The sequence below is a fragment of the Antechinus flavipes genome, chromosome 4 (assembly GCF_016432865.1).
Source record: "Antechinus flavipes isolate AdamAnt ecotype Samford, QLD, Australia chromosome 4, AdamAnt_v2, whole genome shotgun sequence".
Lineage (NCBI taxonomy): Eukaryota > Metazoa > Chordata > Mammalia > Dasyuromorphia > Dasyuridae > Antechinus > Antechinus flavipes.
Window position 1 is genome coordinate 135,996,919 of NC_067401.1, and position 13,629 is coordinate 136,010,547.

Genomic DNA, 13,629 nt, shown 5'->3' on the forward strand with positions numbered 1-13,629 from the left:
AGTCCTGAATAAGAGTTTCATCTTGGATCCTAAAAGTAGCTTATTGGAAGTTGAAGGCCAGTATTGCTCTCCTGGACATAGTTTGTTTCAGAACCTTGGGGGATTGCCTGAGGATCCTGTTCAGAAGCTGGCCTCCAGATGAGGAGGCAGACAAGAGGCAGAATTGCTGGCTCAGCCTATCCAAAAATTAACCACGACATTTCTGAAGGCCATGCCCTTTTCTTGTTCTATCCAAACTAAGATGCTATACTATGAACAGTTGGCATCTTCAGGGTATTTGAACAGAATCCCAAAATTCCCCTCTAGCCGTTGCAGGAATTTGGCTTGTTCTTTTAAAACAGCTTGTAAATGTCTTTGTGTATAAGTTCTATTAACTCAATTAATTTGCAACAATCTGTATACTGTACTGTAGTACATTTTTAAAAATTTGACTTCAGAGGAATCCGAATATTCACCTCTCTATGCCTAAATAAAGCCTTCTCAATGGTACTTTAAGCTAATAGATTTTGTCTCTGTACAGTGTTGGGTGGTGAATTCCTGAAATACATGGATGCCTTTAAACCCTTCTTGGGCATTGGTTTGAAGAATTATGCTGAGTACCAGGTGGGACATACCTCTTGATATCAACATAATACATTGAACTTTTGTGTGCCTGATGGAGGTTGGAATGCACTAGGTACAAATTATCACTTCCTTCTCCCTAACCCCAACCTACACTAGCAAAAATAATTGACTCACTTGTATTTTCAGGTTATTTCCTATATCTGTAAGTGTTATTGTTATTCCATTAAGCCAAGATTAGTACTTCCATGTCCTTATACAATAGCATCCTTAGAGGTGTTAGACTTGTCCTCTTCCCCAAACCATTTGCTGACATCTCCCATCCTCCATTTCCCATAGTCTCTATTTGTATTTCTTCCTTCCACCTTAATTTAAAGAATCAGGTATCCTCCTAAGGAGAAGAATTTCTTGACTTTAGTTCTCTGGGCTTTTTATAATAAAGGAGCAGGCGTATTTCAGTTCTGTAGTTAGTCTTCTGTGCAATTCCAGTTATTTTCCTGTTTTCCTCTGTAGGTTTGTTTGGCAGCTGTGGGCCTGGTGGGAGACTTGTGCCGAGCCCTGCAGTCCAACATTTTACCTTTCTGTGATGAGGTGATGCAGCTGCTCTTGGAGAACTTGGGAGTAAGTTCACTATCCATTAATACACCCATAGAATGAGTTTGCTGTGTGTTAGACATAAGTGAAGTAGCTTACCAGGTAAAAGTGTATGCAAAATATATGTGATCTAATTTGGAGAAAGGACAATGTAAAAAAAATTCTTATTTAGAACATAGTGTTTAAACTGACCTTTTGAGGAAACTAGCAATTCTGTGAGGCAGAAGAGAGGCAGGCCATCCATTCCAGAATTGGGAGTTGGGGATAGGTTGGAGATAGTGTAGACAGTGGATGAACAGGTCTAGTACCAGGACCAGAATATTATCTGGGAAGGATAAAATAGCCAGGATGGTTGGATTATAGAAAAATGAATAAGAGCAATGTGTGTGTAAATTTGGAAGGGTAAATTGGGAAGTAGACTGTGAAAGGCTTTAAATGCTAAATGAAGGAATTTGTATTTGATTCCAGAAGTAATGTGGAACTACTGGAAGGGAATGACATAGTCACTTTGGAGGATGCATTGGAGAGAAGAGAATGATGTCGTGGGGGTAGAATTGGCAATTTGACAACTGATTAGATAGTTGGAATGAGGGAAAGTGAGATATTTGAGGATGACTGAGGTTTTGAACTGAGTGACTAGAAGGATGGTGGTGCCTTTGCCAGAAATGGGGAAGTTTGGAAGAAGGGTAAGTTGGTGGGGAAAGATAAAAACGAACTATTGTGAACAAAGTGAAATTGAGATCCCTATAGAATTTGCAATTTGAAATGTCCAGTAGGTAGTTGATGCTCAAGGGTGGAAGAGGCTAAGGCACAGCTAGCCAACTGGTATGAGAAAACAGGGATGTAGGTAAGTTAAATCAGTTTTATGGCAAAAATTGTGTTTCAAAAGCAACAAGTCTCCAAAAACTTGACTGGTAGGGACATGTAAAGATGCAGTGAGTTTCAAATTTCATAAAAAGGACCCATTAAACTTCGTGTGAAAATTGATAAAAGTTACTGAAAATTGGTATAAATTATGAGCTACAATTTTTAGGGAAAGTTCTTGAAAAAGCAGATAAAAATGTAGATAAATTAAAAGCTTTTCTCAGTAAGCTAGGTTTATAAATTCTGACTTTTATTAACTATTTCTTTCTTGTTCATCAGAATGAAAATGTCCACAGGTCTGTCAAGCCACAGATTCTGTCAGTATTTGGGGATATTGCCCTTGCCATTGGGGGAGAGTTTAAGAAGTACCTTGAGGTGGTATTGAATACTCTCCAGCAGGCCTCCCAAGCCCAGGTGGACAAGGTAATAAGTCATATAGTAGTTGTCTCTAAGCCAGGGATGGGGAGAAGGTATTTTTGGATGTCAGGTGACCTTCCTGGGGATGTCTGTTGTTTGTCTCCTATAGTCGGACTACGACATGGTGGATTATCTGAATGAGCTAAGGGAAGGGTGCTTGGAAGCCTACACCGGAATCATCCAGGGATTAAAGGGAGACCAGGAGAATGTGCACCGTTGAGTATACATTATAATTTACTTGGTCCACTGGTCAATGTCTATAATTGGGATAAAAAGTATTTACTTAGAATTTTCATTTTTGGAGCTTTCCTTTTGTGATATCCATTGCTACTGAAAAGGAAATCTTCAGGGAAAGTAGGGAATGGGAACTTTGTCTTTTCATTCCTCTCCTTGCCACATATCCTTGGTGTAAAAAAGAATCTGCCCCAAGACAACTGTAGAAAAACTGTAGGAAATGCTGGGATCCTGAGGAAGAATCAACTTTTGCTTCACTCATGTAAACAAAGAGAGCAATTTAGCCCCAACATAATTACCTGTAAGGGGGGGGGGGGGAACCATATCTGCTGAGATACACTCTTGTTTCTTGTATATGGGACATACATACACCCCTGATCTAACAGGAAAGAGTTACCTATGAGCTGCTTTTTCATTGAACATCATTTGAAAAGCAGCCCTCACTTTGAGCTGTAAAGTGTCTGTGCTGGTTTTTTGGGCTTTCTCTAGTTAGAAGAGAATATCTGAGGTGCAGAAGTCTTAGGAAATGCATATTAAAACATCTCATTGTTCATATTATGCACTGATGAACAACTAGCCCCCTTTCATTCACTTCCTTGTTTGGAGGGTTATAATACAGTGGAACTGTGGAGAGAAACATTGGATTTTGTTCTAATTGAGAAAAAATCCAGCAAAAATTTTTATTTTATTTTTTTAAATAGCGGATGTGATGCTGGTGCAGCCCCGAGTAGAATTTATTCTTTCCTTCATTGATCACATTGCTGGGGATGAGGATCACACAGATGTAGTAGTAGCTTGTGCTGCTGGACTGATAGGGTAAGTTTTACCTTTTGGCTTTAATAATTGAGCTATAGAGCTCATAGAAACTGACTTGTGGGCCAGAAAATGAGTATTTGCAGAAGCTAGGATGGAGTAAGGTTATGAGTTATTTCTGTCTAACTTATCAGTATTAATTCAAGGGTACTTATTTTATGAATGTACAAAAATGTTTACCATATTTCTCCATTTATCAATGAATTTCGTTAAGTGAAAATTTCAAAGAAAGACCAGGTTCATTGGTCTATTGCTAGGTCCTAGTTTTCCTCCTCCTGTAAAAACAGCCATTTTATTTGGTCTCAAAAGAAATAGTGCAACTTGGTGTTTTGATTTCTCTTGAATTTCTCTGTTTGTTTTGCTTAGAGACTTATGTACAGCTTTTGGGAAGGATGTACTGAAATTAGTAGAGGCCAGACCCCTGATCCATGAACTGTTAACTGAAGGACGAAGATCCAAGACGAACAAAACAAAAACCCTTGCTACCTGGGCAACAAAAGAACTGAGGAAATTGAAGAATCAAGCTTGGTAAGATCTCTATTTACCCTATACCTCCCCTAAGTAGGCATTTCTTGATTTGATGGCAAGAGCTCTGTTACCAAATAATTGTTTTCCTGGTAGTGTTGGCATTTCTCTACCTGTGTTTCTCAACCTTGAAAGACTGTAAAATAGGCTTGATAATCTTTAGTGATAAATGATAGGATACATTTTAAATAAATGAAAAATTACCCAGATTTCAAACTTCATTCAGGGTCAGATAGGGGCTATTCTTGATGCTGCTCACTTGGAGCTCTTTGAAGCCATTGTTTTTGGCCTTCTGCTGTTCCAGAATAGTTCAGTATCCCTGAATGTCACTCTTTCCACATTAAGAAGATGTTTTCTTAAAGAGTTTTATTTTTTACACCACAGGTATTTCCCAGGGATCTCCATCTCTTTCACTCCCTCCTTAATAATGGCATCCCCAGAACAACAACAAAAAACTTAAAACTGTACAATGTTAAAATAGCTCAATGGGTTGACAATATTGCTTGCATATATATATATAGATCCTGTTTCCTCTCACCATACCTTTTTGATTCCTCTAGGCCTTTATTGTTAGCTTTGATAATGAAACTTGGAACTGGGGAAATTGGCTACCCCTACCTAGTCTGAATAGTAATTTAAATCTCTTCCCAACCACTCAAGAATTATTCACCAGTAATTTTCACTCTTGGCAGAATTGGCTAGTTGGGGTGCGATTTATCTTTTTAATTTCCCCCCTACCCTTTAGTCTAGATGAATTAGGCAAGAGGGTAGAACAGGAAGAAGTGAGAGAACTTGTTGCCAAATTGAGTTAAAAGAATTTTGTAGAATTGGAGAGAACTGAAATTTTGCTAATTGCACATAATGAGTGTACTATATTCAGTTAAAAAGGCTGTGTGTGTTATTTTCCTCTCTTTTCAGATCTGTTACCATTGGGATGACACCCGAGACCCCCACTGGAAATCTCCAATCTTTTGAAAAACCCGGAAGTGAGGAGTGTGCACGGATGCTGAATGTTTGGGAATGAGAGGATGAGTGAGTGAGGCTTGAAAACACACCACATTGAAAATCCTGCCACGGCAGCAGCAGCAGCAGCCAACAGCAGCGCTGTTAGTGAGCTAAGCACTGACTTCCGTAGAAAACCATAACATCGGCCGTCTTGGAAAAGAGAAAAGTGACGGGATTTATGTGCTTTAAAAAGAGAGAGCGAGAAAGAGCTATCTCTTCCCAAGAGAGGCTAGAACTAGCTTTTCTGTCTTTCGGCCAGTGCTGAGCGGAATGACTAGTGTGGGAGAAAAGGGACTGGGTTCAGCTGTGGTGCTTTGTTGTTAAAGGCCTGGCCTTTGCTACTGATGAGAGAGATGGAGCCTGGGTCTCGAGCCCACCTTCGGTGTACCTTTGCCACACGGTACTGTACGCGTGCGGGCTAAAAGGAGGGTGAGGGATTTTTTCAGTCTAAGAGTGAGTGTGTGTGAATGAGGCGGTATCCACATTCTCAACTTCAAGTCATTGCAGTTTATCTTTTTCCCAGAAAAAAAAAAGGGGTTAGACGTTACATTTCATAAAACTAACCGAAGTTCTGTCTACTGATGCAGCACAAGAGATGTAAAAAGGAAAAAAAAAAAAAAAAAGAGGAAAGTCGCTCTTTAGGGTCTTTTTTTATTTTTAATTTTTAGGGAAAAGCACTGACATGTTCAGTTCCCATCCCAAGTGACGCTTTTCATGATCTCTTTTCATCAAGGCGCCTTTCCTAATATGGTTCAACTGTGAATGTAGAAGGGGGGGAGTGGGGGGAGGGGAGGGGAAAAGACAACTCTGGTTTAGAGGATATAGGAAAAAATGAGATTGTCAAAAACAGACTTTAAAGACAACCCATAACCCAAACCAAAATTTAAATGCTCAGAATTGGCAGCACAAAGGGAAAGCTCTCTCCTGACTTGTACTGTGACAGTCTGAACGCCCCAAAAAATTGTGCCAAAGAATAAAAAAAATAAAAATATAAACATAAGAAAAAAAACCCATAACAAACTTCAGGTAACTATTTTGGATTGCAAAATGAGGATAAATTTAATGTTCAAACAAAATCTGATAAAATAACCATTTGGAAACTGCTTGGCCTTCTGTTCTTTATTTGATTGACTCCAATGTGGTAATGGTCTCTTGCTGCACTTCAGAAACCAACCGACAAAACAAAAACGGAAAAACAGAATTTATATAAATATATATATATTATATAGACATACTGACAAGCTCTCATGATGAAAATGGCACTTGTAAAAGGTTATATTTTTCCACTGCAGTTGAAGATTAATAAAAGTGTCAAACATTCCCTAAAATTTACTTTTTGTATATTTGGTCTTTCCAATTGAAAGAGATCCCACTCACTGATCTTTTTAATTTAAAAATGTAAATCAACAACAAAAAAAGATTCAGAAGCCCAATGGACAGTTAATCTGACCAATCAGGGATGTTGCTACTTCCCTAATTAGCCATTTGGAATTTTCTTTATAGGTGTGATGCATCATACCATTTTCATAAATCAAAGACATTTTTTTAGTTGGGAAAGGAGCAACCCTGATTTTCCATTTTGGCATCAGCAATAAGAAGGCATATAGGGAACTTGATTCCCTTTATTTGTTAGGCAGTTGTTTTTTTTTTTTTTTTTAAACCAGCATCTTTAATGTGCTGCTTTGAAATAATGAAAAATGGTCTTTGGGTTTGGCAAGTGAAAACAGGATTCCTCTTCCCTTCTATACCTTCATCCCTACAGCTTATAAGAAAGGGGTCTTAATTTCTATCCTTTTCCTTTGACATCCCTTTTTCTAGCAGCCTAATTTTTTTTCATCCATGAGAGGGATTGGCTAAAATTTGCCCATCTGCACTGCAGCATTTCTAATAGCTCTTGTACAGGGTATCAGATATTGTGCCTTTTTGGTGCCAGGTTCAGAGTCAAAAAGTGCCGATCTATGAACCAGTGTGCAAAACAAAACAAATCCAGGTGTTTGAAGGAGAGAAGCTCCATATGTTAAAAGAGCTTACAATCTCCTGAACCCTGATTAGAAAGAGGCCTGGCTCTTAATGCCTTTTTTTTTTAATTAGAGGGGGTGATGTTAATTACAAACCATTCCTGAAAATTAGGGGAGGGTGGGAATAGAGCTTAAGATGTGGGGGAGCAGGGGGAATGGGGAGAGAAATCTGATCATTCCTCAGTGCTACCCATTTCTGTCCCCTGTGTGGGCTGCTCAGCTGTAGACAGCAGGAGAATAAAGTACACTGAGAACCATAGTGAAAACAAAACCTTCCGTGTGTTTGTCATGTTTTGTTCCAGGGAAGCAGTTCTGAACGCTGCTGTTAAAAGCTCTCCCAGACCCATTTAGTTATGGAGAGAGGAGGGGAGGGGTGGATGGGAGACTTGGTTGGGAAATCACAAATTGATTGGGTTTTGGTTTTAGTCTTGGCACCTATAGGTTTATGTGTTAAATCCTGCTATCTATCCTTGGTTGGTGGATTTACCACATTATACATTGGAATTTTCTTTTAAATTATGCTATCTTGGGAATAGGGTGCAAAATACATTTTTAGTGGAGCATCCTGTCCACTTGCTGCCTGGGCCTCCCCATGGCCAAATCTTGGCATGAGAGTGTAGTTACTGCCTGTTTGGAAAGACAGTATTGCATAAGATCTAAGAAAGCAGTTATGGGACTGGTCTTTGGTTACCTATGTGGGGCAAGCTGCATCATACCCTGTATCAGTTATTTATGTCACTTGGCTTTTCATCTATTATCCCAAGTAATTGACCATTGTGATGGCTGTCAAAGGCAATTATGTTGCCCTAGGAACCAAATTTTTTGTGTGTGTGGGGATAGGGGGGTTGGGGGGAGGGGACCTGTGTCAGTGTACTCTTTGGAAGTGTCCATTTTATGCAGCTCTTAGCATTTTAACTTCAAACCAAGCAACTGTCTTAACTTTTGTCACTCTGTCAAATGAGTGTTAGTCCAGCATAAAGAGGAACCCAAAGTCCAGGCATTCTGAGCTTCTGATTGCATCTTGACTTTGGATCCAGCTTCTGTAATCTCACTAGGGGTGCCTACCCTTGGTGTGCCATTTCCTATGATGGCATTAGTGACGTGTTATAATTGAGCCCTACTTTACTAACCAAAACTGGTACCATCATCTTTATCTTCAAAATAAAGTCCGCTTTATTTTTATTTTCAATACTTTGCTGCTTCATTTTTGTCTCGTTATTCCAGATATTGACATTATTTCCTTGGGGATAAAATGGGATAGAAAAGCATGCTTATTTCACCTTGGGTTCATGAATATTTTGAAAACTTTTAGTATGATTGGGTTCCTTTGTAATCTAATAATATATTTTGTGCATTTAAAAATCGGGAGAAATTGATAGGCCTCAGATATACAAATGGGTCTCTGACCTCCCAAAAATAAAAAGAGTAAAAACTCCTGCTCTAGGAAAAATCTAAACTGTGAGAAGTAGGAATTATATGGTTTTTCAAGTAATAAATTCTTACTGAATAGCATAAGCAAGAAAATAAGCTAATGATTTCCTTAAGTCTTAACTAGTCAAAATTGCTTGTTAACTATTAAAATGGGTAGGTATCATGTGGCTTGGGTGTTTGGTAAGTGGCAGAGACCTCACATGAGCTTTTTACACTTAATTGTGGTCAGTCGAAGTATTAGGAGCCAGCCTCTACTTTGACCTTAGCAAGAATCCTTTCTGTTTTGAGGAGTGCTGCTGATGCTTTCCTGCATAAATGCAGAAGTGATTCTCCCCCCAGTGCTGGAAATTTGTTTCAGAAGAAGCTAAAGGAGAACTTGGTCAGTATTGGTGGCTTTTGACTAGCTCAGTCTATTTCAGTAATATTTAAGTTTAGTGAGCAACTCTGGTGTAGTGTAGAGGCCTAGACTGACTTTTTAGAGACCTGGATTCTGATCCCAACTCTAATGGTGTTGGACATTGAGCAAGTCAACTTTACACACTGGGCTTGAGTTTCTCCTTCCTGTCCTAACTTCCTATAATACCATTCCTTTTTCCTTATTTGGGGATGGAATGGTGACCTGAATTCTGTAATGTTCTTATATAAGGAACAGAGAACAGACTTACTGAGCCTTGAGTCTTCTGATTCTTCCCTTTTCTCCCCCCCCCCCCTTTCCTCAATTTTCCCCCTCCCTTCCGCCTTGCCTTAGGCACTTCTAGCTATGTGACTGGACAAGTCATTTAGCCTCCATTTGCCTCAGTTTCCTCATCTGTAAAATGGTGATAAAAATAGCACCTACCTTCTATCACAGCAGTGAGTATTGAATGAGATGGTAAAGGGCTTAGCACAATGCCTGGTTCAAAGTAAACACTATAAATATTATTTCTAGCCTTTTAAATCAAAAATCTCCAGGGTCATATTAGTCTGTACCCGGAATTTGCTAACATTTAGAACTTATCTTTTAATGGATGCAGATGGAATTACAAATTGCAAAAAATGCCCTGCTGAGACAAGTGCCACTAAAGGTAACATTGACAGGACAAGTCCCAGATAGAGAGACATGCAGAGCTTATAGAGATGGCTCTGTTTATATGTGCTGATTGACTCTGCCATTGCCATTAGAATACAACTACCAGTTTGGTCACCTTAAAACAGATCTGACAATGTGTATAACTCCTTATTAAAAAATTCTCAGTACCTCCCTATTGCTTCTAATTTAAAATATATAAACTCAGCTGTGCCAATTAAATCTTCTACGGCCTGACTTCCGTATACCTCTTCAGTCTTGATTCATATTTCCTTTGTGGAATTCTCTGTCCAGCTAAGGTTTGTCAGTTCTACCTTCCTCAACATTTGGTCTCTTGCATAAGTGAGCCCTCATGTTTGAACTGGACTCCCACCTATATCCTCAGGCTATATTAGTTTGGGGGTAATAAATTGCATAAATTGGCTGTTCTGTATATAAGTAGTACTTCCTTCTAAATGTACCTACCACTTTGATGCTGACCACTGACTAGTAAAAGAACTAGTTGATAAAGTAACTGACTCTGACTAGTTACAGAACCTCCCAGTAGCTTTGGAAATGATATCTATTAAACAAAAAAAGTGACTTTATGACCAGGTAGTCCTGTCTGTTTGCAAGGAGAGCAGTGAGAATGTTGAAGAGTGGGCATGTCCTCACCTTTAAAGAATTGATACATGGGAGCATACTGGGTGAAATATTTTTACACACACACACACACACACACACACACACACACACTATTAAAAATATGCCTTTAAGGATTCTAGTACTAGGATTCCCTCCCAGCCTCACCTATAGCACATTTCCCACATCACAGACTTTCCTGATTTCCCTATCCCCACTTTTTAGCATTCTCCCTTTTGAAATTACTGTATACTTTGTATTTACTTGTCAAGTCAACAAATATTTTCATAAAAGCAGATACTATGTGCCAGGTACTGTTCTGAGTTGTGGAGATTTAAAAAAGGCAATGTTCCCCCTGCCTCACCTCCCCCAAAAAACAGAAAATGCAACAAAACCCACAAAAAAATCCCTACTGTTTAATGACAGATAATGGATAATAGGCAGCTAAGTCCAAATAGGCTAAAAATTGGAGATAATTCCAGATACAATTTGTGTTGTGAACCCCTTTAAATTGAAGACTTTTTCTTCCCTTTCATCCCCAGTACCCAGCATGATGTCTTGCACATAGTAGGTTCTTTTAAAAAGTCTATCACATTTCCCCAGTGTTGCCCTTCCCCTTCTCTTTCCCTCCTAGAGGACTTAACAGTTGAGCCAAAGAAACACCGAAAAAGTTTAGACTGCTATACAATTCCAATCCTGTAGTGTCTCACCTCTGTAAGGGATGGAGGGCGATACCTTCTCATACCAAGCTCCTTAGGGTTGGTTATTAAAATTTCTTCGTATTCATTTTCAGTATTCTTTTCATTTATGTTGTAGTTATGTCTATTCTTTCTTCATTTTACTTCACTTTTTATCATTTTATATGTTTTTCCACAGACAGCATATTCATTGTCACAGCATGATGATGGAAGGTACTTGAGTGGGAAATAATCTTGTCCATGGTTGCAGTTAGTGGGAGACCTTCTGATTCTCTGTCTCTTCCTCTCCTATACTATACTCTCCCATGGATGTTTTATCCCATACATTTATTTGAAATATTGGAAGCTGTTTCTATCCTCAGGCTATATTAGTTTGGGGGTAATAAACTGCATAAATTGGCTGTTCTGTATATAAGTAGTACTTCCTTCTAAATGTACCTACCACTTTGATGCTTTGTTGGATCATCGTTTTCTAGAAGGGACCATAGAAGTCATCTAGCTAGGCCCAGTATTTTTATAGTTGAGGACACTGGCCCAGGTAGGTTAAATGATTTCCCCAGGTTCACAAGGTCACATAGTAGGTGGTAGTTCTGAAATTTCATCTTTGGGCCTCTAAATCTGATGTCTGTTCTTATCCCCTAGGGGCTGTCCCCAATTTGGGCAAACCAGGATTTGGTTTGACCAGGTCCATCTTCAAGTTTCTCTTCTAGTACTAGGCAGCTTACAAATGGTGTTAAATAGTGTTAGAGACTCTAGAAGGGGGATTTAGGAGACTTAAATTTTGAGGTCTGCCTTTGTGTCTGGACCACTGACTAGTAAAAAAACTAGTTGATAAAGTAACTCTGACTAGTTACAGAACCTCCCAGTAGCTTTGGAAATGATATCTATTAAACAAAAAAAGTGACTTTATGACCAGGTAGTCCTGTCTGTTTGCAAGGAGAGCAGTGAGAATGTTGAAGAGTGGGCATGTCCTCACCTTTAAAGAATTGATACATGGGAGCATACTGGGTGAAATATTTTTACACACACACACACACACACACACACACACACACACACACACACATACACACTATTAAAAATATGCCTTTAAGGAACTTAGAATCTAATACATGGGAGTTGCTGGGTGAAATTTTTCACACACACATATACAAGATTCTCACTACTCAACACACATTCCTTGTGCTATTATAAGATAAGGTGGCATATCCAAGCTCTAGATTTCAAGATTAACTCAGCAGAGAGATTGGAGGAAGATGAAAATCCATGAAAACAATTCCAAATCCTCTTGGAAATCAGCTGCCCCCTCCCATCTATCATTCACTTCTGCTAGTATTTAGACTTAATCCCTTAAATTGATACTGAGAAAGAGAAAGCATTTTTTTGGGGGAAGTAGCAAGAGTGGCCGGAAAAGTTAACTGCATTGCTACACAGAAGTATGAAAAACTGTAGAGAAAGTATCTCTGATGGACCCAAGACTGAGCTCTTTGGTAGCAGAATTAGGTTTGCTTTCTACAATGTGATATTTGTATTTGAAGAGTACCCCCAGTCATGTGCCCTTCATTTCTGGAACCAACACCCCAAATCAATTCAGGGAGAGAGGCACATGTCATTTCTGACAATTTTGACAATGTCATTTCTGGACATGTTTATTTTGGACACCTTATATGAGCTTTTACGGCTGCCTCTTTCTGGCAGAGTGACAGAGGTTCTGCTAAGCTCCGAGCTAACAATGTGTCTCATACCCCGAGAGGAAACAGAGCTGCAGTGATCACTTCTAAATGAACTCCTGCCCAGATGTAGCTGCCTTCATCAGCAGTGCCATTTGCTGAGTGTCCAAGAAGGCTGTCACGTTACCCAACTTTCCATTCGCTGCGAGTTCCAGGTTGCTCTGTCTTCACTTCAGGATGTAGGTTATTGTAGACCTCAATTCATGCTACTGTAACAAATGTTTTCTGGATTGAATTGATTTCTATTTTACCAATGATGTGCTCAGATTCAGAGTCTGCCTTCAGGGCCTGTGTTCCTCTTAATCTTAGATCCTCATTGTCCCATGGCGGAGGGGGAAGGGCAGGAGAATTAGGTCTCCATGACCAACTTCTCCATAGCAATGAGTAATGCTTTGCCATTGGCTAAGCACTGTCTTCCCAGACGTTTTTTCATCATTCATCTACTTACCCTCCTGGGCAGAGAGAGCAGGGCTGGAGAAGGGTTTTGTGAAGAAAGGGATTCAGGAGGAAAGAAACAAGACTGGCTGATTTCAGATTTTCCATCAATCCACATCCAATTAAGAATTGAAGAAATCACCTCAGGAGTTAAAAACTTTACCAGAAACTATAATGCTCTCCTTTAGAAAGAGTTAGCCCTTGAGGAATTTGGTTGAAAGAAACATTTCTGCCTTAGATTTCACAGAAGGCTGACCTGCAGCTCCACATGGATTCTCAAAATGGTTCAGCTACAAAACCTTTTTCTTCAAGGTCTCTGAAGGCAGTGCTAAGGTAGCACCCTGCTCCCCACACTGCCACATGTGTCTAATGAGTTTTCCTGCTTGGCTGTTTCTATTTAAGTCATCTGGATTTTATTTTGATTCAATCTCTCTACCAGCTGCTGATGTCACCTACTCCTACTGCTTTCAGGCAGGAGCAGGGCAGGAAAGGATAAGCCTGTTTCCAGAGCAAGAGTCAGTAGGAGAAAATCTCTCCCTGGGCATTTTTTTTTTAATTCAATCTGATTTTTCTCACTTAAAAATTTATTTTCTCTCCTCCTCCCCCCAACATGGGGA

General features: G+C 39.4%; 1 protein-coding gene across 1 annotated transcript in view; it reads left to right on the top strand.

Annotated features, from left to right (window-relative positions):
- KPNB1 (karyopherin subunit beta 1) overlaps window positions 1-8,220 on the top strand; it is a 28,873-nt gene extending 20,653 nt beyond the window's left edge. Inside the window, exons 16-22 of the mRNA XM_051994683.1 lie at window positions 521-603; window positions 1,075-1,182; window positions 2,299-2,442; window positions 2,546-2,651; window positions 3,372-3,486; window positions 3,850-4,011; window positions 4,927-8,220. Of these exons, the coding sequence (XP_051850643.1) occupies window positions 521-603; window positions 1,075-1,182; window positions 2,299-2,442; window positions 2,546-2,651; window positions 3,372-3,486; window positions 3,850-4,011; window position 4,927 (719 nt within the window). The 3' untranslated portion in view covers window positions 4,928-8,220. The remainder of the gene's footprint in view (window positions 1-520; window positions 604-1,074; window positions 1,183-2,298; window positions 2,443-2,545; window positions 2,652-3,371; window positions 3,487-3,849; window positions 4,012-4,926) is intronic.
- Window positions 8,221-13,629: the final 5,409 nt, after the last annotated feature.